The sequence below is a fragment of the Microcaecilia unicolor genome, chromosome 4 (assembly GCF_901765095.1).
Source record: "Microcaecilia unicolor chromosome 4, aMicUni1.1, whole genome shotgun sequence".
In the NCBI taxonomy this organism is placed as follows: domain Eukaryota; kingdom Metazoa; phylum Chordata; class Amphibia; order Gymnophiona; family Siphonopidae; genus Microcaecilia; species Microcaecilia unicolor.
The window spans coordinates 154,419,904-154,437,239 of record NC_044034.1 but is presented as its reverse complement, the minus strand read 5'-3'; the positions used below and the strand labels follow the sequence as shown (position 1 = coordinate 154,437,239).

General features: G+C 41.9%; 1 protein-coding gene across 1 annotated transcript in view; it reads left to right on the top strand.

Moving 5' to 3' along the window:
* Nucleotides 1-1,050: 1,050 nt before the first annotated feature.
* The window catches only part of ELF5 (E74 like ETS transcription factor 5), a 30,086-nt gene continuing 13,800 nt past the window's right edge, over nt 1,051-17,336 (top strand). The window contains exons 1-2 of the mRNA XM_030200787.1: nt 1,051-1,147; nt 8,104-8,227. Of these exons, the coding sequence (XP_030056647.1) occupies nt 8,107-8,227 (121 nt within the window). The 5' untranslated portion in view covers nt 1,051-1,147; nt 8,104-8,106. The remainder of the gene's footprint in view (nt 1,148-8,103; nt 8,228-17,336) is intronic.

Below are 17,336 nucleotides of genomic sequence, written 5' to 3'. Positions count from 1 at the left end.
AGTGAGAAGTGAAAGCCATGCTACTGAGGGGTAGAAGATTGCTGGAGGCTGGGAATGAAAGAAATGGGTGTAGAGAATGAAGCCTTAATCTTCCGTTGCTTCTTTTTTAAACCTTGTTGCATAGAAGCTCCCAATCATAAGCAGCCTTGTAACAGATCCTGTGGAATGGGGGGGGGGGGGGGGGGAGGATGCTGTTCCACTCTTTTGCTCCTCCATTTCTCTTATGGTAAAATACACTGCAATAATAAACTGAATTCCCTGACTATATTAATTGCATAAGCAAGGATTTGATGATCTGGACTTTTCATGGTCTGTGAAGGACGGAGCACGGGAAATTTCATGACAGAGAGTGTTTCAAAATCAGAGAAGAAAGATCTTCTAGGAGAATGTGATACCAGTGAGGTATCATTAATATCTTCCGCAAATACCCATATAACATTTGGCTTTCCACTGACCTCTGGCAGCCCTCAGACTTCAATGTACATTTGTTCCTCCAGCAAAAGATGCACTAAGTAAACTTCTGCAATAGTAATTAACTTTTGATTCAAAATGATCTCAAAGCTACTTCTTGAAATATGGAAAGATTTTTGATGGCCTAGTTCTACTTAATTCTTATAGCAGACCCGTAACCATATCTTGAGAAACAGACAGCAACCCTCTGCACAGTTTTGTCTGTCTTTGCTGGGCCGGCTGGTGTGTCTCCTTGTCAACAGGAGGCAGATAAAGAAGCGTACAGTTCTCAGGAAGTACTTGCATGCCCTAATCTCTTGCTCCCTGTAACGTTTTATTGCACAATGGAATACAATTGCTTAAAGGAAACACTTCTGGGACAGCCCCATCCACTCTTACACCCATCTTAAACACCTTCCCGTCAGTTGTCCAGCATGACCTAAGAATGCCGCCAGACAGGCGATTGCATTCCCCTTTAAGAAGCTGGTGCCTTGTGTCACAGAAAAGGGTGTGTGCCTAAGAACCTGAAAAACAAAACAAACCTGTCTGTAGTAAGACAAAAAAAAAACTGTTCAATGTATATATGACACTATTGTAGGTCTCTCTGTTGCCACACTGCACTGCTTCCAGGTTCAGTCCTCACCTCAGAACTGGAACAAGGCTGCATTGCCAGGGAGTAGCATCCATCCATCAGCACGTAAGCACATGGGGCTTGTTTGTTATGGGGTGTTAGGCACAGATCAAAGGACTGCTGGTTTCTGTGGCCTGCTGTTCCTATTTATGAGGCTCTGCCGCCTTTGTAGCATTTCAGTACTGGCAGCCACTGAGGACAATGGAAACGGCAAATATCTCTTGTCACCTACCTTCTCTGTTTATTTCTTATCTACTGCTGTATTATCTTAAACGGTGATCATTTTCCAAAGGGGGGGGGGGACAGAGTACCAGGTTGGGGCCAGCCTGGTTGGGAGGTTCCATCTGGAGGGGTGGGGGGGGGGGGGTGAAAGACAGGTTCCAAAAGGTCTGGATTTGTAACCTAGTGCTTAGCATGACCTGGCTGAAAATCAGTACTGATCATAAAGAACAACCCTAAACAGAGGCATAGGGAAATCCACAGGGGGTGGCAGATACCACTCTAGTCACCTTACTGGGCAATTAAATGGACTATACTGGTCGTTATCTGTCATCATTTATCATGTTATTGTGTTACTATGAACAACTTTATCCAGAGCAAGAATCACCAAGGAAAACCAAGTAGGGGTAAATACACATCATCAGGGAAAATAAGTAGTTTCAAATTGTGTTTTTACAGTGTGATGTATCCTTATTTCATTTACATTTGATACAACAGGACTGTGACATTGTCAATACTGATTTCATCATTTTTTCTGTCCATTTGCCGGCATATCACTTATAGACTCAGTGATGTTTAATTAATCTTTTGCTTAAATTGTTCTGGATTTATGGATGAACATCTGTCACTATTTGAAATGAGAAACTGAAGTTATTTTTGCATCAATGAAAACTAACACAAAGGTTTAATACCTCTCCCCCTTGCACTGTTGTCCCTCTGTATTACATAAGTACATAAGTATTGCCATACTGGGAAAGAACAAAGGTCCATCAAGCCCAGCATCCTGTTTCCAACAGTAGCCAATCCAGGTCACAATATACCTGGCAAGATCCCAAAAAAGTACAAAACATTTTATACTGTTTATCCAAGAAATAGTGAATTTTCCCCAGCTTGTTATTTGCTTTTTTGTGGTAAAGCCCAACCCTGCAGGTTAATATGTAAAGTGTTCATGCTGTTTGTAGGCCCAGGGTACTTTATAGAGTTTCCTTTTAAAAACTCAGGGGGTCGTGCATCCACACCTGAGAAAAGAACACATTAAAATTTATCAATAATAGTACCATCCATCGAGAGGAAAGGCATTGAAAAACCTGAGGTGATTCAACAGAAAGATCTCAAATGAGATTTTGTTTTCCAGCATGAGAAGAGTTTAAGTATGGTTACAGATAAATCTTGTAGACATAGGATTGGCTGGGTCTGAAGGTTCACTGTAGAAGAGGAAATTCAGGGATTAGGAGAGTGAAGGGGGGGTGGATTGCTATGGAGATGGATTCATCCAACAGACACAGTGAAAACAGAAAATGATATCATTTAAGTCATACGGTAAATGCTGTTGGAAAGCACCAGAAGTATATTGTTCTAAAAGCCAAAAACTGAGGGAATGTTTCAAAACATACTCCAAGGGCTATTCCAACTATTAGGATATCAAATTCTAACGAAGAATATTTTCTCCAATTTAATGCATTTTTGTTTATCTGGCCACTGTTTATATAAGAAAATTAATCCCATCTTGGCTTGAACCCATGGGAAGCATAAGGCACAATTTAGCTCTGAAATTAATTGGCCAGAGATGTGGTAAAAGCTGTGAGGGTAGCTGGGTTTAAAAAAGGTTTGGACAAATTCCTGGAAGAAAATGTCGTAATCCATTATTAAAGTAGACTTTATGAAATCCACTGCTTATTCCTAAATGGTAGGCTGCATGGATCTATCTAATTTGTGGGATCCTACCAGGTAAAACTCAAAACAAAAAAATCCCTTCACTGGTAAAGAAAGTCAATAGAACAAACATAACCAGGAAAATGTATTAAATCTAATCATTTATTTTAATAATATAATAAGAGGAGTGCCCTCAGAGATTTAATCACCCATGTGGTAGTCACTCAAGACCACTAATGGGTGAAACATAGCACTCTGGGTCGCTCACTTAATATTGTGATGTTTTGGGTGCAATAATGTGCTACTTTGTGCTTAGTTCAATTGTGCCCCTTAAATACTAATCAAACAAATACACTGCAATTAACCAACTGAGCCAGCATACATGACAAATCAAATAAGGCTTGAAAGACTTACCACTTACCTTATGAGCCCTGTGTCATCCCCCTTTTAGTGAAGAAATGTATTACTTCTCTCTATACTATTCCAATCTCATACTATGATCCACAGAACTTTATTATTCCCTGCAAAATGCTGCTTTTATATTTTCAATGGGTTCCTGTGACTCTACTGCATCTCCTTGTATTAATGTTTGTACACTTGTACTTTAAGACCTCACAGACCCATCACCATGCTGTGCCGAGTACAAATTCTTTTGCTGTTGATTTGTACTCCTTGTTTACGATAATCTGCCATTTTACTTTCTCATTCTATATGGAACACTTTTCTTTTTCCCTGTGAACTTTGTGCAGTGGGGCTCAGACTGTAGTGGTGATCTGAAGATTCAGGTGTTATGGATATTGAATCATTCTATTGATAGATGCCATTTTCCTTCACAATATTGGCGCCCTTATCAGTTTCCACGCTGAATGCAAATACATTGTGATTGTGTTTTTAGTAAAATAAAGGGCCTCTTGTTAATTAGGGATTATTGCCAATCCAGTGTCCTTCTTCCACTGTAGAATCAAATCAAAATCAAATCAATTCTTGTATACTGCTAATATTCCCCTTTCCAGGGTTCAGTGTGGTTTACATTCTAGGTGAGACAAAAGCCGATAATGTTAGTGTGAGGTATGAGAACAATTAGAACCCATTGGTGTAATGCATGAGACCAAAAACATTATAAGAAAGGATGATGGATCATACTAGGAGGTAGAAGTTAATGGACTGCTGTGAAGCAATCTTTGGGAAGAGAAAAGTTTTTAACCTCTTCCGGAAGCTAAGGTAAGCTGTTTTCTGTTCTGATGGCAATAGGTAAAGAGTTCCATACTTTAACTCCAAGTACATGGAATAGAGAGCTGAGGGGCCCTTTTACTAAGATGCGCTTAAAACTGCCCTGCGCTTTTTTCCTGCTGGAAAATGGACGTGCGGCAAATTAAAACCAGCACATGTCCATTTTTGGCCTGAGACCTTACCGCCATCCAAGGTCTCTCATGATAACCAGACAGTAAGCGTTCAACAAACGGAAACTGCCAATTACTGCCAGGTAAGTACCACGTGGTAGAAAATAGAAAATATTTTCTACCACGTATTTTTGGTGCGCTCCAAAATGGAATTACCACCTCTGGTATGTGGTAGCCGGGCGGTAGTGCCAATTTGACGCACGTTGGATGCATGTAGGTGCCTATGCACCTTAATAAAAGGGCCCCTGAAAATCTTAGAAGGGTTTTAGCAGTAATGATAAAGTGAAACCGACTCACTAGAATGTAATAAACAAAAAGCACCTGATTCTTAAGGTCATGGCTACTGCCCACTCGCTTTGTAATAAAAATGAACTACTGTATCACACATTGGAGGGAAAGGGGCCTCAGAAAAGAAAACACAGTATTGCAAAAATTGAATATCTCCCAGTAAAAGGCTTGTGTTATGCACCAAGGACTATTTATGGCACCGAAAAATCAGTGCTGAAAAAAATAAGCACTAAGCCCTATTGTATACAGTACATGGTGCTCTGAGTTGGCTGCCATATGTTTTATAGCACTTAGTGCCAGGAACCGTGCCTAACTTTTAGGCACGAGGATTTATACCAGTGGTGTAGCTACGTGGGGGCCTGGGCTCCCCGTAGATTTGGCCCTGGACCCCCCTGCCGACAACCCTCTCGACCCCCCCTCCCGCCGCCCCCACCACCGCCGCCATTGGCTACCTTTGCTGGCGGGGGACCCCAACCCCTGCCAGCTGAGGTCCTCTTCTTCCGGCGCAAGGCTTCGTTCTGTTTCTGTGAGTCTGACGTCCTGCACGTCAGACTCGCAGAAACAGAACGAAGCCTTGCGCCGGAAGAAGAGGACCTTGGCTGGCGGGGGTTGGGGTCCCCTGCCAGCAAAGGTAGCCGACGGCGATGGCAGTGGCGGGGGAGGGTTGGCGGCTAAAGGGGGGTCGAGAGGGTCGTCAGCAGGGGGGGTCAAAGCTGTTGGTGGTGGCGGCGGCGGTGGCAGGGGGGTCAAAATGGCGGGGGGGTCAGCGGTGCCAGGGGGGGTTAAAATGTGTCCCCTCCTGCCAAAGTCTGGCTACGCCCGATTTATACTAACTGAAACCTGATGTGAATCCTTAAGCACGGACCAGGCGTATTTTGTAACAGTGCACATAAATTCTTGGAATGCCCATGCCCCACCCATGCCCTCTTTTTAGATCTGCGCACTAGAATTTACACACGCATCTTTATAGAATATGCCTAGCAAGATGCATGTGTAAACTGTAATTGTTGCCAATTAACGTTGATAAATGATTATTCGTACACAATTATCAGCGCTAATTGGTTCGTTATTCAATTAAACTGCATGTGGAAATCCAGGGGCAGGCTCCAACATTGAAGGTCAATATGCAAAATGTAATAAACCTTCTGGTGTCTGCATTTGTACACCATTGGTTGATACATTATATTTATGTAAAGCAACAACTATGATATAACATGATTTACATACTGACAATGAATCATCCACTCTATCTGTGTTTACGGGACTCTAACTGCGTAGGAGTCTTCACCGGAAACATGTTCTGTCCTGAGAAAACTGTCATGTCAAACTTCCTTGTCTATTGCTCCAGTTTTGTCAAATTTCTCAAGGGAATCTGTACTGTTTTCACTAAAGTGCTCTCAATGCAAAATTAAAAAGTGCATGTGTGATGCTCCTTCATTAATCCACAGCTGGGAGCCAGGGAATGTCATAGAAGGAGTTCGTAGCAGAATCTGGTTTTCATCATAGGTGCCAACATTTCAAAGACGTTTGCTTAATACTGGGGTGCTGAGCCCCCACTGGCACCCACAGAGCTGGCTCTTATGATTCATATGACTAACTCTACACAGGAAATAAGAGCCCAAAAGCTAGTATCACAGGGTGATCCTAACCTTGGGCTGGGCAAAACCACCCAGGGCCTACTTCTTTAGCGAAAATTTTTAACAAAAATAGTGCTTCTTTTGTGCTGTGGAGAAAAGCCCTCAGAAAACGTAAGCAGCAAGCCTGAGGTTTTGAGCATGATTACAAGCAAATGATTTAATCTGTAACACATGCTCGGATTCTATCATTGGGCATAAAAACTCCACAAAGCAAGAGAGTGTGTTTTTAGTCTTAAATGTTGAAATAAGCCACAAATGTGTTTCTTCTGTGAATCAGTCAACAGCATCAAAAAGGAAAAGTTTCACTTAACTTTACATTGCCGTGTGCAGCACTCTTGTATTAATGTTCGACTGGGGCCACCGTTTCACCCCGGAAACAAGGCTTCTTCAGGAACGGAGTGCTAAATCGCAATGCTGGGAGTCTAAATAAACATATTATGAAAAATATGCTGAACAGAAGAAAAATTAGCACAAAAATGAGAAAACCATGGATGCACATACTTTCAATGAAAGCGCTTGAAATCTAAGATGGCGCCTTAGCGTCATCGGCTGAACAGCTGATTTAAATATACCTTTCAATTAGAGGTGCTCATGATGAGGTCTTAAATGTAAATTAATAAAAAATGTGCCAATCTATGGAACTATTTAATCCATTAGGTTCTAATGTGTTGAGATCAAAAATCCACTTAGCCTTCCTTCTCTGTAATTTTAATTTGTGATTCCTGCCTCTCCACAGCACAAAAGAAGCACTATTTTTGTTAAAATTGTTCACGAGTTTTGCATATCATAGTATTAGGTTATACTTCAACTCTAGTATATACTGCATTACATTTGTTATTCCCTACTTCTTTAGCCTAAAGTTAAGGAAGGGTCCTGGTTATGGGGAGGGGAAAAAGGGGAGGGCAAAGAGGCTGAACTTGCAAAGGATAGAGAGACATACTTTAAAAAGTTGTTTTTCCACCTTGTGTACACTCAGTGACTGGAGCAGGAGCTTGAGGGATGGGCACCAAGGGAACTCATTTAAAGGATCTGTCTCTGGGTAGCAGAGTCGTTTCCTGCTCCTCGGAGACGGCTTCACCTACTCACCTTCTCTTGTGGTATGGAGACACCAAAGGAAAAAGGGGGTTGCAGATTTAGGACTAGGGTTCAGGCAGATCCTGTCGCAACTTGGGGTGGGGTCTCCTGAGCTAGGGGGCTTCAGCTCATCAGGTGATGAGTGCATAACTGAAGCTCAAAGAGCTGGTGGATCAGGTGACCTGGAATAGGTAGGGCATGGAGGACCATGCCTTGCACTTGCCCTTGCTGTCACCACGGGGCACTAAAAGGTCAAAGGTTAGAACAGTTTTAGCTCAGGTGAAGGTTATCTTTTCTACTTTCGTACATTTGAAATTTGTTATATCCATTAAACAAGGCTGCAGCCTATGTTATTCCCGTACTTATTGTGAGTTGTGTTGTTTGTGATCGGGGCAAGGGAAGGGGGTGAGAACTGAAGGGTGAAAGGGAAAGAGGAGGCTATGGGTTAAATGGAGACAAGCCCAGCTCTAAATGCTATTAGTTTGGGAACAAAAGAATCCTGTTGGTTATCAAGAATTTTCATAAAAGGGACAAGGGTATGTCATGGCTCTATGTTCTATAGTCCAACTTTCACCTTTTTTGATGTAAGTATTCTCCCCCCCCCCCCCCCCCCCCCCCCCCCCCCCCCCCCCCCCCGGAATCTCATGCTTCTATGAATACATGGTAACCGTCTGGTCTTGGGGATTTCTTCAGCTTGATTGTTACACCCTTTGATGTTCCATGTCTCACTATCATCTTTTACTTTTTCAAGGGAATGCTAGACTCATTCACTCACAGCTCCTTCCTGCCTGCCACACAGTTCTGTGACCCTTTGATGACCTGGACAGAATTGATAAACTGTGATGAATATCCTCCCACCTTTGATCATCAGACAGGTGTGTGGTCAGGTTCTCATTCCAGTCTCAGTCTAATGTTATTTGTTCATTTATTTTCCGAATTTCTATACTGCTTAGAAACAAAGCGGTATACAAGGAACAAACAAAGCTAAATTATATAGCAAAAACACAATTAAAACATTACTACAAACACTCATTAAAACATAGACATAAAATACTAGATCTGCTAAATCTGTTAAGTCTAAACCAGCCAAAAATGAACCAGATATTCAATGCCAGTCAGTGGAAATGACCCAGCATTGAATATCCAGGCTCACTGCCGACTGGGAGTTAGCCGGTCTCACTCCCACAGTCTGAATATCAGTCCCTAAATCTGTTTCATTGCTAAAGGGCAGGCACTGAATATCAGGGTCTAAAATACTGATCTGTTAGATTGTAAGTCACCAGGGTCCAAGGAAATACATACAACACCTGAATGTAAATTGTCTTGAGATACTATGGAAAAGGCATGAGCTAAATCCAACTAGTATCTTGGTCTAGAAAAACTATTAGAGAGGCAGAGTTTACTTATAGGGGTAGTAAATGAAAAGGACATTTGAAGGTTGAGATGCAGCCTGACTACCAGCAGCTGACCAACCTTATGCGACTGAAGCATTCAGACACACCAGCATTTTCATGGTCTCCAGGGTGTGTCGAATTGCCAAATGTCATTTAATGCTTTCCACTACCAAAGCAAAACAGAGAATATACCTTCTTCGCCTCACAAGAACTGTCCCATGGAAACGGTACATTGTGGTCTTTATAATGCTGAGGAATATGATATTTATCATGGAGAAGTCAGGGTTATGGAAGAGCTTCTAAGTTGAAAGCAAGCAGATTTTTATGTAACTTTGTGAGAGAGAAAGACAGATACCTGGCCGCAAGATTTACAGCAAATCTTCAAATGCTCTAATCAAAAATTAAAAGAATAGTAAAAGGTCTGGCAGTTAAAATGTAATCACTGCTAATTACAGATAGGGTATACTTCCATTCGGTTTCTTAGTCTTGTATTAATTTATCTTCAGTCATAAGTAGAGAGGTGTGGTAGCCATGTCTTCAATCATAGTAATCTATTGTACAATATAAAATTTTACAAAAAAAAATTTTTAATAGCAATTTTTTTAAATAACAGTTTTTATTAAATTATCTGAGTGCTCAGATAAGTGCATTACTCCATTTTTGACCGGAGCCCCTCTTTTTATGTAGTGCACTGTGCCACCATCATTGCACTGGGTCCTGCCTAAATCCTCCTCTCTTTTATAGTTGTTAAAGTTCAATAGATCATTGTGCCATCTAGCTATATATTACATATAATTTTGGATCTTGAACAAATGTACTTAACTTCAGGCTGTGTTCTTAGTGTCTTTCCTGGCTGTTAGATGTTATATAGTTTATGAGGGTCCCGTTCCTCTGATCTTCCCCGTGCTCGTGATGTTAAAACTGTGTTTGCCCCATCTCTAAATGGGATATAATTCCAATGTTCTCTGATTCTTCAAATGTCGATTTTTCCAAATGTTCCCGACATGGCTTCTATGTCTCACCCCTCCGGGCGTCTTCAGGAGAACAAAACTAGAAGAAATATAGATCTCCTGAAGATGCCTGGAGGGGTGAAACATGGACGCCATATCGGGAACATGGTAGGAGGTTTGCATCACAAGATGTATATAGAGAGACTTAATGACCCGAAACGTGCAGGATGTCAGGACGACTCACTGAGAACAGAATCCTTCCAGATCAGCTGCAGCAAAGCGCCGGCCCGGAGACCAGGCTGAAGAGGACTTTGGCTGGCGGGGATTGGGGACCCCTGCCAGCACATGTACCTGACGGCGGCGGCGGCAGGGGAGGGACAGCAGCGGCGGGAAGGGGGGTCAAAAGGGGAGGGTCAGCGGCAACAGGGGGAGGGTCAAAAGTGGTGGCGGTGGCACCAGGGTGGTAAAAAGTGGCGGGAGGGTCGGCGGCACCGGGGGGGGGGGGCTAAAATGTGCCCCCTCACCTCGGGCTCTGGACCCCCCTCCTGCCAAAGTCTGGCTAATCCCCTGGGTGATACAGACGTACTTTTTCACAGAGAGGGTGGTAGATACCTTGAATACTCGCCTGCGGGAGGTGGTGGAGATGAAAATGGTAATGGAATTCAAAAATGTGTGGGATAAACACAAAGGAATCCTATATAGAAAGCGTGGAACCAAAAAAGCTTAGTGGTGATGGTGATTAGATGGCAACACCAGTAATTGGGAAGTGAAGCCAGTGCTCGGCAGACTTCTACAGTCCATACCCTGATCGTGGCTGGACAGATTCAGCTTCCATAACTGGGAAACAAGACCAGTGATATGCAGACTTCTACGGTCTGTGCCCTGAAACTGGCAAGGGCAAATCAAGCTCAAGTATACGTGTCATACCCTATATTATGAGTTTATCTTGTTGGGCAGACTGGATGGACTGTACAGGTCTTTATCTGCCACCATCTACTTTGTTACTATGTTACAAGATTTACTGGTACTAAAAATGGCATACTTAGCTATAGAACTTACAAACAATTTGCAGTTAACTATGCATATAATCAAATAATAAGAAATAAATTTGTAATAAATTATAAATGTGAAAATCTGTTACTTAGAACTATCCTGCCATTTTTGTGGGGGGAAAAATCTCTTTTCAGTCCAGATTTGAGATTGGCCAGATAAAATTCCCATTTGAATGCTAGTTTGAGTTGGCTAACCCTATATTATGACTGGGAACATCCATTCTCAGCCAGTGACAGTAGAGTGATCAGAAATATCACAAAGCCCCCTATGTAACAACGGGGAAGGCTTTGTGACATCAGTGCTCTGCTGCTGATTACCCTGTTAGTAATGGAGAACACACTGCCAGGGATGTGCTGTCATTTTCAAATGGCATGGAAACAAAAAAGAAATTCATTGTTTTATTTTCTTCCATTTCCAACACAAAAAAATGAAATCATGTTTCATTTCGTATTTTCATTTTACCACATGCTTCCATGTGCACCATTACCCCTTTCACGGTTAGAGAGCAAACAGTCAAAACCTAAACCTGACTGGGTTTCAAGCAGTAATTTGTCCTTCACCATATCTGTCGATTATGACAAAAGAAGATAGAAACCAATTTTCTTACAGAAATAGGCTCTTTAAAAATAGCACACTCTGTGTGTAGCTAAAAGAAGACACCTTTTGAAAGGATATGCATATATGTACACACATTTTATGAAGACATTCCCAGGGGTGGGGGTAGCGTGGGAATTGCAACATTGTGCACATTTTGCTGTGGTCAGTAAAGTCCCCACAGAAAAGAAGACATTGAGTTTCACTTTGAACTTTCACATGTGAGAGTTGCACAAGGGCAGCTCAGTGATAAAATTCAGCCATATTGGAAACACAACAGTTATAGCAAATTGCTGTTGTTATTGGCTAATAGGAGAGCTACCTTATTCTATATAGATGTTTTTTGATGAATATATTTATACTTTGGCTCATGTAACAGGATTTGTAGTCATCGTTGTATGTTGATACATCCTCATTATGGTACATTTCATTATTGATTTTTCATTTTGCATCTTTCAAAGTCAAAGTATGCACGGGCCTTCTGTTTGAAAATTAATGCAAAGTTTACAAGTGCCTGCAGATACTATAAAAATGGATACCAGAAAGTAGAAGTTCTTTGCAGTCTGCACAACCCATCTGGTGTTGAGAGAGCAAATCAAGAATTTGCTTTTAGGTCTGTGAAGTACATCAAAATCGATCTTGCAAAATTAGTGGTCTCTAACTCCAATGCTCACAAGTCACCAGTGGGTCTGGCATTTCGAACATCCACTATGAATAGTTATGAGACATACGGGGGGGGGGGATTCTATATATGGTGCCTAAAAACTCTGCGCAGAAAACATTTCCACCTAAGCGTATTCTATAAGTGGTGCCTAGATTTAGGTGCGGTATATAGAATATGATTAGTTGATATCCCAGTGCCTAAAACTATGCATGCCCATTTATACCAACAAAATCATGGTGTAAATCCCGGCGCATAGATTTAGGTGCACTGGGCCTTATTAAATAACTGTGCATGTAAATTTTAGAACACCCACTAAATGCCCATTTCCCCACCCATAACCATGACTCTTTATGCCTACACATGTTAGAAGTTAGGCGCACTGCGTTACAGAATACACTTAGCGAGTTGTGCATGTAAATTCTAATTATTGCCAATTAGTGTTCATTATTGCTTGTTTAGTGCAGTTATCAACACTAATTAGCTTGTTAAGCCAATTAAGTTATGTATGTTGTTAAAGAATACGCTTAGATTTTGGCGTGGATCTCTAGGCACATTATATAGAATCCAGGGGACAGTATGTAGATACACTGGCTCTGCAGTGAGGATACCTTGCATGGTTTTCAATTTTATTTGGTTCTTTCTATACCGCTCTACAGGCATGCCATCTAGACAGTTTACAATCTAAAAAAAAATCATTGGAAAGGGAGTGTGAAAGGGAATTATGAATGTGGCGGCCCAGGCTGGATGCACCTACAGATAGCTCCTAACCACCGACCGAGCGGACCCAATTCCTGAGACCCCTGAGGTTAAGACTCACCTACCTCAGCAGGAGGGGCCCCTCGGAGTGGGTGGCCCAGGAACGGAGGTTCAGGATCGCATCCACTTGGAATCGGTGAACCGCCGGAGCCGACGGAGGGTGACCCACAGGGGCAAGGGAAGGCCACATGGACCGTAGCGCCAGTCCAGCCAGTCACCCAGGCAAAAAGAGAGGCCTGGGGTTCAAGCCGAACCTAACGCCCAGACAAAGAGACGGTTACCTTCCAACAAGGGAACACCAGCTGGAGGAGTGATCGCTGCAAGGCCACAGGTCAGCGCGGCCCGACACAGCCTGCGTCCAGCAGTGGGTGGGAGTTGCAACCCCGAAGGAATGAGCACAGTACCAGAATTTTTTGAGGTGAGGCCCTGAAGTGGAACTCGAAAAGAGAGGAGACACGCAGCACCCGACTACCGATTCCAGCCATTTTTTGTTAGGAGGGCCCCCCCCCCCCCCCCCCCACACACACACACACACTGACTGGGGGAGAAACCAGCAGCGGGGACGGCAAATGTTAAAATTCCACGCGGCCTAACACAGCCCAAGGCCGGTGAGTTAGCGGGAGATAAGGGTACATTGGACCACAACACTGAAAGGAGGATCCACAGCTCCCCAGTTTTGTTGGGACCGAATTACCATGAGCTGAGCAGGAGGGGAATCCAGTAGAAGGAGAGAGAGGACACAAGTTTAGACGTGACCACAAACCACTAACCAGGCAGTGGGCTCCTCACTGGCAAAAGGAAAGGCCAACACCAGGGAAGAGTATACAAACATTTCCTCTCCCAGCTGTAGAACCCTTCAAGACCCAGTACTCAACTACAAAAATAACACAATATTTACACACCAACACCAGCCTCATTCAGGAAATCAATAAGAAGGAGAAACAGAGAAGCAATATCTGAAACAAAATCAGATAAAAGAGACACTTGATAACTCACACAAATAGCACAAACCCCAAATACCTACACATATATACTCTTCTCAAAAATAAATAAATAAATAAAATATAAAAATTAACAAATAATAAATAATAAATAAATAAATAAACAATAATAATAAATAAAATAAAATAAAAACCCAGATAGAGAGAAGCAGCTCAACAAACAATACCTACAGCGTTACTGCCTGAACCAATTTACAGCGCTGGACTGTACATGTTAACATCGCTTAAACTTAACCAACTTGTGTCCTGACTGCAAGCGTAGACACCACAAGATACACCACAGCCACAGACACTCGTAACATTACAGAAGAATCCAAAATGAACACCATAAAAATACTCCTTGGAACCAACAATGTACGAACACACTCTACAAACTACAAAAAAGAATACAAACAAACCCAAACCTAAGAATAAACGACAACTAATAAAAATCAACACAACCCCACACATAGAAGAACCTCATCATACAATCCAAGTGGGATACATCAATGCCAGATCTGCAGTAAATAAAACAGAAACACTAACAGACTGGATCACGACTGAAGCTCTTGATCTACTTTTCATCAATGAAACTTGGATCCAAGACCAAAAAGATCCCATTATACTGCACCTATGCCCCCATGGTTACAAAATCATACACTGGACCAGAAAAGGTAAAAGGGGTGGAGGCATCGCCCTAATTCACAGATCACACTTCACCATCGAAACCATCGCTGAGTCAATAACACCTGTACTTGAAATTGCCTCAATCAGGATTCAACACTTCTCGACCACTTGTACTGCGTCATATTCTACAGACTCCCAGGCAATTGGAATGAAGCCCAAACAAACTTCATGGAGTTCATATCAACCACATGTACATCAAGCTCAAATGTGATGGTCATAGGAGATATCAACCTCCACTTAGAAGACCCGAACTCAAACGGTGCATGCAACTGTAAGGATTTCCTACAACTATGGGATTTCAAATGGGCACAATTAAAGGCAACACATATAAAAGGTCACACACTTGACATAATCGCACACAAATTCACCACTGACCGAAACTTCAAAATAATAGAACACAACTGTTTAGAAACACCATGGTCTGATCACTTTAAACTTAACATGATTCCACAATGGCTAAAGAAAGGTTATCACCAAACAAGTGAACGCACATCACATAGCACCAGAGACCATGTGGATGTGAAAATATTCTGGCAATCAATATATGATGGCATTTGGTCTGCTCCAACTAACTCTACAAACTACCTTACGGAATGGGAAGAAAGATGTAACTTCGTCCTTAACAAAATAGCCCCCATTCAAACAAAAACCTCATGCAAACACAAGACCCCATGGTTCAACGACGAACTGAAAAAACTAAAAACAATATCCAGAAGACTTGAACGAGCGTGGAGAAAAAATAAAAACACACAAAACCTAAACATGTGGAAAGAATCACATAAAAAATACAAACATGAGATAAAACAATTCAAATGGAACTACTTTAAGACACAGGTAGGCACTGATTTCAAAGACATGAAGAAACTATACAAACTACTGGACAAGTTACTTGACACTGGATCAGTGGCATTATCAAACATGGGCACCCCACCAGCAGACAAAATTGGCAAATACTTCAAAGAAAAAATTGTGAACTTATGTAGCACCATTCCCCAGGATGACACTAACTTCAAAACTTTCATCGATGAACTAGACCCATACTTAGGAGAATACCCAACAGATCGCACTTGGTTAAATTTCTCCCAGATCACAGTTGCACAAGCGACCAGAAAGTTGTCCTCGACTTTCTGCTCACTGGACGCATGCCCCAACTACTTAATGAACATGCCCCCTCAACGATTCATTACAGATCTTACATCCCACATAAACATCATGTTCCAGCAAGGTCTATTTCCCAAGGCTAAAAGCAACATCGTACTTACACCATTACCAAAAGACCCCAAGATAAAGAAAGAGGTAATCACCAATTATCGTCCAGTAGCATCCATCCCACTGACGACCAAACTAATGGAAGGCATAGTAGCAAAACATCTCACAGAATACATCCATAAATTCTCAATATTACGTGAATCACAATCTGGGTTCAGACCCCTCCACAGCACAGAAACTGTACTAATTACACTCCTTGCCAAATTCAAGGGGGAAATAGCAATAGGTAAAAACAGCCTTCTGCTCCTACTCGACAAGATAGAAATTGGAGGGAATATACTCAAATGGATCGAGGGATTCTTAACAACAAGATCATACCAAGTAAAGTCGAACGATAATATCTCACCACCTTGGAAAACTGAATGTGGAATACCACAAGGATCACCTCTCTCACCCATCCTATTTAATTTAATGATGACCACACTTGCTAAGTCCCTATCTAATCAAGGCCTAAACCCCTTTCTATACGCAGACAACGTCACTATTTTAATACCTTACAGATCGAATCCATCGGAAATTGCTAACGAAATCACAAACAGCATGAACACCATGAATTCCTGGGCGACGGCATTTAAATTAAAACTCAACAAAGAAAAAACACACTGCCTCATACTATCTTCCCAACATTGCACAAACCACCCCTCAACCATAATCACCCGGGACTATACTCTCCCAATTTCAAATAATCTGAAAATCCTCAGTATTACCATAGATAGCAACCTATCGCTAGAGACTCAAGCTGCAATCACTACAAAGAAAATGTTCCACACAATGTGGAAACTTAAACGCATAAGACAATATTTCCCGACTGAAACATTTCGTACCATAGTTCAAACAATGGTATTATCCCATGTTGATTACTGCAACGGAATATACGCAGGTGCAAAGAACAAATCCTAAGAAAACTCCAATCTGCTCAGAACACGGCAGCCAGACTCATCTACGGCAAAACACGATTTGAAAGCGCGAAACCCCTTCGTGAAAAACTACACTGGCTACCTATAAAAGAACGCATATCCTTCAAGATTTGCACTATGGTGTATAAAATCATCCATGGCCTAGCTCCAGGTTATATGACTGAACTGATCGATCTACCTACTAGAAACACAACTGAATCAGCAAGGACATACCTAAACCTTCACTTCCCAAGGTGTAAAAGTCTGAAATACAAATCAACATATGCGTCCGGTTTCTCCTACATATGCACCCAGTTCTGGAACGCACTACCAAAAGACTTGAAAACCATGAACATTCTTCTAAACTTCAGAAAAAACCTGAAGACTCACATTTTCAGAAAGGCATACCTCACAGATCCAACATAGTCACCAAAAATTGAAAGACAGCACTGAAAATAGGAAATGAACAACACCAAATCCCCTGCCGCAGGATCTTACCCCTTGCGATCTGCTTGGGACGGTCCTTAATTGATCTATTTTACTATATTTCACACTTTCTAACTGCTTACCCCGGGGTCCATAACTACCTCTCCGGAATTATGTAAGCCACATTGAACCTACAAATGGGTGGGAAAATGTGGGATACAAATGTAACAAATAAATAAACAAATAAAACGTAACAACACAGTGAGGAAGAAAGGGCAGAACTACAATTATAGATAGGAAAGTTAAGGGTGGGGG